The sequence below is a fragment of the Globicephala melas genome, chromosome 18 (assembly GCF_963455315.2).
Source record: "Globicephala melas chromosome 18, mGloMel1.2, whole genome shotgun sequence".
NCBI lineage: Eukaryota > Metazoa > Chordata > Mammalia > Artiodactyla > Delphinidae > Globicephala > Globicephala melas.
The window spans coordinates 5,247,079-5,253,018 of NC_083331.1; the positions used below are offsets into that span (position 1 = coordinate 5,247,079).

General features: G+C 59.9%; 1 protein-coding gene across 1 annotated transcript; it reads right to left on the reverse strand.

Annotated features, from left to right (window-relative positions):
* Positions 1-350: 350 nt before the first annotated feature.
* CDX2 (caudal type homeobox 2) lies at positions 351-5,637 on the reverse strand. The gene is made up of 3 exons (XM_030882125.2): positions 5,103-5,637; positions 1,502-1,647; positions 351-581 (listed from the first exon to the last, which is right to left on the reverse strand). The coding sequence occupies exons 1-3, from the start codon at positions 5,635-5,637 to the stop codon at positions 351-353; spliced, it is 912 nt and encodes a 303-aa protein (XP_030737985.1).
* Positions 5,638-5,940: the final 303 nt, after the last annotated feature.

Below are 5,940 nucleotides of genomic sequence, written 5' to 3' on the forward strand. Positions count from 1 at the left end.
CCTGCAGATTTTGAAGGCAAAGAGCTGAGGAAGGGGCTGAAAGGCTGGTCTGTTTAGCCAGTCCAGGCAGCGTTTCTGCCAGTACTAAAGGAAGCCCCAGTGGTCATTTCCCATCTCCTCAGTGGCAGAAAGAGTCAGACCAGAAAAAGTCAAAATCTGGGAGAACGTCTTCCTTGAGGCCTCCAACCGCACTTGTCTTTCCCCCAGGCCCCCATGTTTCCTTGGAGGGCTAGGTCGGTTGGTGAACGGTCGTGGGTGGGAGGGGAGGGGTCTTTCCTGAGGATTCTAGCAGAGTCCATGCTCCTCATGGCTCAGCCTGGAATTGCTCTGCTACCGCAGGCCACTGTGGGTCACTGGGTGACAGTGGGGTTTAACACCCCCCCAGTCGGCCCCAGAACCCCAGGGACAGGGCCAGGCACCGAGCCCTGCAGGGAAGACACGGGACTCAGGGGCTCCGGGACACTTCTCAGGGGACCTGGCTGCGGTTGGGGAGCCTGTGGCTGGGACGACGGCGGCTGCTGCAGCTTTTTCTTGTTGATCTTCCTTTCCTTTGCTCTGCGGTTCTGAAACCAAATTTTAACCTGGAAATGGAAAGGCGGAGAGAAACAGAATGTGGTGAAGCGGCTGCGAAGGAGAAAAGGGACAGTGTTCGGCACAAACACCAGTGTCCCCTTCTCCGGCCAAACAAGTGCCCTCTGGACCTGAAGGATCCCAGCCCTTCACACAGCTTTCCATGGACGATCCCGTAATGGCCCCGCGCTGGGGTGCTTGTTGGAGCCCTTCCCAAGCCCAATTCAGACTCGAAAGAGAAGAGCTTCCCCCTCCCTTCTCTTTCCCCAGGTTTCTTTCCAAAGCAACCTTTATCTACAACTTTACTGGAAAAGTTCAGAGTCTCAGAAGCAAGGAAAACAGAAACCACCAGGCCCTTTTCACACCAAGCAAGAGGAGGCCAGGGCTGGATGTACTTCAAAATAACAACCTTTGGCCTCTCAAAGCTAAACTGAAATGTAATATTCCTCACCTTGGGGCTGAGAATGAGTTTTAATGTGGGGTTTCCTGACTGTGAATTTGACTTTTTTTTTTTTTTTCTCCCAGACCACACAGAGCGTTCCGGAGGCAAGCCTCAACCCTCTAGTTTTCATGGGCAGGGATTGGGGTCTTATATTAATTTTTTTGCCCAGGTACCGTGCTGGGTACAGAGAGAGTAAGCCTTTAAGTCTTTATTGACCCAAATAGAATTCTGGATTAGACTATACTCAGTTTTTTCTTGTACCTCCCAGGTCCCCCAAAATAGAAAAAAAAAAAAGTTCAACAATATATATTTTAAAAAAAGAAGACAACTAGAGGGGGAAAAAGTCTTAATAAAAAGCATCTGGAAGGAAAATGCTCTCCATCTTCTTGCTTTAATCTGCCCACAGAACTAGGTGGATCCTGGGGCCTGGCTTCTAACCCTCTTCACTGGACTCCCCCAGGTAGTGACCAGGCCCTGGAGGGTTCCCACCTGCCTCTCGGAGAGCCCCAGCGTGGCGGCCAGCTCGGCTTTCCGCCGGATGGTGATGTAGCGACTGTAGTGAAACTCCTTCTCCAGCTCCAAACGCTGGTGGTCCGTGTACACGACTCGGTATTTGTCTTTCGTCCTGGTTTTCACTGTGGAGGAAGGCGAAGTTAGCACTGAGAACTGCAAGGCAGCCCATCAGTCATGGGTAATGACAAACCTCCCTAACCCAAGAGCCATTTCTCTTCCTCCACCGCCCTGGGGGGCCACGGTTTGGCTGGTTCCTGCTGAGTCTGACAAGACCCCCCCCCAGAGGGTCCTGGGGGGAGGGTATGGGGCTATTCGGGACAACTAAACTGGTCTTGGGGTTAAGCAGTTTTTGAAAATTAAGAAAAATGTTAAACTCATATACGCAGAAGATAGCAGAACCCCACCACCGGTTTTGTAAACCAAATACAGTACCTGAGGCTGGTGCGGCCCAGAGGAAAAGAGGGCAGGGCAGAGGCACCAGAGTCCTGGGAATATTCAGATTTTCAGGCCTACCAGGGATACCCTAAAAACAGCCGGCACTGTGAATATGTGTTGTTCGTGGTGGTGGTGGGTGTTACTTTCTGTTTGTTTTATTAGAAGTGGGAAGGGGGTGCAGTAGCTGACGTGTTCCCTCAAGTTACCAGAAACACACACACTCACACTCACACACGCACGCCCTATCTATCGGGTGGAAGGAATTCTGAGCCGGGGTCCGGTAGGCAGATGATCCTTCTCTCTGGGGACGCTCTATACCTGGCCGAGCGTGGCTTGGCATTTGGCACTCTTTCTTTTTTAATCCTCCATTTATTTCTGCTGCAAACCCTGCCAGGGCTATCCTGACCAGTGATCTATGCTCATTGGATTGAGTCAACATATTAAACCTTGGATTGATTGTTTTACTGAAGGGCCTTGACAAACAGCACGACCAAGTCGGAGCAGGCCGGAGCCTGGTGTCTCCACCAGGTCTGTCCCAGGTCTGTCCCGGGGCACAGCCCCGCTCAGGAGCTGTTCTCTCCCACTTGGCCTCAGGTCGGGGTCTTCTCCCAGCAGAACAGGTTCAATCGCCCTGTGCCCGGTGCTACAGTTAGATCTAAAGGGTCTGGGAGTTGCTCGGAGGTGTTTAATGCCCCGCAGGCCGACTTTGTTCAGGTAAAACCCTTTGCAAACCACAACAAAAGCGCCCTGGGAAGATACAGGCCGGATCAGAGGGAGCTCCCCCAAGCCGCTGAAAGGAGAACACAGCCCCAAACAATGCAGGACAAGGCGATCTTATCAAAGAAAAGCCCTTTCAATGCCTTAATAACAACCGCATTCTGTTTGAATTACCACTACTGAGCAAATGGCGGCGGGGCTTTCATCCCCCTCCCCGCCAGGCGCATTAACATCAACACGGCCAGCAGAAGCATTCGAATGCGCGCTGCAGCCCCGACCCTGCGCCCGCGAAGAAATTAAAGGGAACTGACACGTCCTGGGAGCCTGCGCTGCCGCCTCCAACCCACTCGAGCTGCCAGCGGTAGTGGCCCCTTCGTACAGAGGAGCAAACTGAGAATCAGACTAGGTCACGCAGATAGTATAAGGCGGGGCTGGCACCGGAGCCAGGTTGGAGCCACAAAGGACAACCTCCAGGGCTGGAGAGCCGGGCGCAAAGTTCTCCCAGCCGAACTCTCCAGCAGCGATAGTGGCCTTGAGGTACTTGGGAGCGGCTCTGGCTGGGGGGCTGCCTTTTCCGTATCCCAGAGGGACCGGGGGACGCGGTGACCAGGACCCCTGTGCGCCCCGCAGCCAGCGCCCCAAGGGCCTTAGAGGCGCCCTGCACCCTCTGGGAACCAAGGCGGGGACTAGAAGAGGGGAGAGATGAGAGGGACTTGTCAGAATTCATTATTGACTGCGAAAGTCACCACCCTCTTTCCGGGCCCTAAAAGAGACAATGGCAGGGCTGGGAAGGTGTATATCAAAGCGGGCCGGGCGGAGTACCACCCCCCCTCGCCCCTTGACAGATGACACTCCGCAGAGGAGTCGGGCTCCGGCCCGCGGGCCGCGGTCTCCCCACATTAGCATCACAAGGGCGCCCGGCGCCGACTGCGGTCTTGCCACCTCGGCGCGGGACTTCACAGCGGCCTCTCATCTGCTGACCCCGCGGCCTGGGCTCCTGCGGCTCCCCTCCCTCTCCTCACCCCCGCCCGCCCCTGCTCCGCGGTCACTCTCCCGGGACTGGCCAAGGGTCTCCCTTAGGCCGCCCCAGCCCCGCCGGCTGCGCCCCAGGCAGGTTCTGTGGCAAAGAGCCTTCCTTGGAGCGCGCTCTGTGCAGGCGAGGGCGCCTCCTCTTGGGGAAGGGACTCAGCCGAGGTTCCAGGTCTGCCCTGAGGCCTTCTCCCCGGGCCGCCGCATTTCCCACCTGGTCGGTCCTGGCATGTGCCCAGTGACGTAAAAACCGAGGCCCAGAGACAGCCTCCAACGGCTGCTCTGATTTATACGGCTGTAATTGGCTATAAACTTCTGCAAAGTGTCCATAACCTGCGTGCGGGCCGGGCTGGGCCAGAAAGGAGGGAAGAGAAAAAAGCGGAAGTGCAGAAGGCTGGGAAAGACTTCGTGGAGTAAAAGGGACCCAACAGGACTCTCTCACCACACCTACTGAACTTCCTTCCCACCCTGACACACATTCCGACACCAGAAGGGGCAGACCCGGAACCTACGAGACAGACACACACACACACACACACACACACACACACACACACACACACACACACGAGAGGAGACCCTGGAAAGGAGGGTTCCAGAGAAATGATCCGTGTCTGGAGCAGCGGCTGAATCTGCACCACGACTTCCTCTCCCTCTCCCTCTGCAGAAAGGAGGGGAGTCCCGGGGTGTCTTGTCCCAGCCCTCCGGCTTTTGATTGAAATAACCCCTTTGCAGATCAAAGGTTCAAAGACCCGGGCGCCCCCGCCTTCCCTACTTAGCTCCTGGGGCCAACACCTTCTTTCCAGCTTCAGCAGCTTTGCCGGGTCTCCCTACGCGCTGGAGCTCCGATGCCCAGAGTTGCCCCGAATGGGCAAATCTGGTCCCACGCGCAGCCTCGCCGCCCTCCTGGTCCCCAGACCACCACTCATCCCGGGTGGCCCGGACGGGCAAGGACGGCGTGCACAGACGGTCTAGAGCCCGGCCCGGGGGCGTTCCAGGGAAGCCGCGAACCGAGCGAGTGCGAGCGGCAGCAAGTGAGGAGGGCGATCCCGCTCCCGTGCAGCCGCGCTCCGCCGCCCTTCGCGGGACTCTCCCAAGAGTCTAAGGACGTTATGAATGAGGGACGGGAGGAAAGAGGAAGCGTCCTCTCTGTCCTACACTGAACACTGCTCGCGAGACCACAATAGTCACTCCCGACCCCAGCCAGCCCAGACGCAAGGGCCGGGGACCGGGGGGGCCGGAGCCCCCAGACGTTGTCGCCCCGCCCCGCCCCCCTGGCGCGGAGTCCCCAGACCGCCCCGGACGCCGGTCCGCACAGGGCACTCGCCGCCCCGCAGCCAGAGGCCGAGGCCGCGCCTTCCCCGGGCGCCCGCCGGCAGGGCGCCGCCGCGCTTACCTTGGCTGCCGAGCGACGGCTGCGCGGGCTTCCGCATCCACTCGCACAGGTTCCGCCGCTGGCCGCCGGGGGACAGCTGCTCGGCGGCGGCGGTGACGGTGGGCCCGGGGGGGCCGGGGTTGAGCGTCTGCAGCAAGCCCGAGGCGCAGGAGGGCGCGGCGGCCGGGTGGTGCGGGTGGTGGTGCGGGTGGTGGTGCGGGTGGTAGTCGGCGGGGCTGCTGTAGCCCATGGCGGCGGCCGGGGAGCCCCCGTTGAGGCCGTGGGCCACGGCGTTGGCGGCGGCCGTCGCGCCCCCCGGCGCGTAGCCGTTCCAGTCCTCGCGGAGCGGGGCGCCGTACGCGGGCGGCCAGGACGGTCCCGGGGACTGCGCGCTGTCCAAGTTCGCGGCGGCGGCGGCCGCCACATGGTAGCTGCCGTAGTCCGGGTACTGCGGGGGGCTGACGAAGTTCTGCGGGGCCAGGTTGAGGCCGCCGGAGTGGCGCACGGAGCTGGGATACATGCTCACGTCCTTGTCCAGGAGGTAGCTCACGTACATGGTGGCGAGGGCCCGACGGCAAACCTCACCATGCTGCCCGGGGACGGACGCGGGAGGCTGCCGGGGGCCGCGCTGGGGAAGGGGCGAGGGGGCGTAGGAGCGGCGGGCGGCTGCGCCCCGGCCTGCGGTGCTCCGCCGGCTCCTCGCGGCGCTTCTGCCTCTGAGGCGGTCCCTCCCTCTGGCCTGTCTCCTCCCTCCCTTCCTCCCTCCCTCCCTCTCTCTCTTTCTTCCTTCTTTCCTCCCACCTCCTTCCCACTAGGCTGCAGAGGAGGGGAAGACCCGCCACAGGCTGGTGTGCGGAGC

What these genes read in the sequence shown, in the direction of transcription:
- CDX2 (XM_030882125.2), bottom strand. Translation starts at nt 5,637, where the DNA reads ATGTACGTGAGCTACCTCCTGGACAAGGACGTGAGCATGTATCCCAGC. An exon ending in GCCGTCGCTCGGCAGCCAAG is followed by an intron (nt 1,648 to 5,102) that starts GTAAGCGCGGCG and finishes CTTCCTCCACAG; the next exon opens with TGAAAACCAGGACGAAAGAC. An exon ending in TGGGGCTCTCCGAGAGGCAG is followed by an intron (nt 582 to 1,501) that starts GTGGGAACCCTC and finishes TTCCATTTCCAG; the next exon opens with GTTAAAATTTGGTTTCAGAA.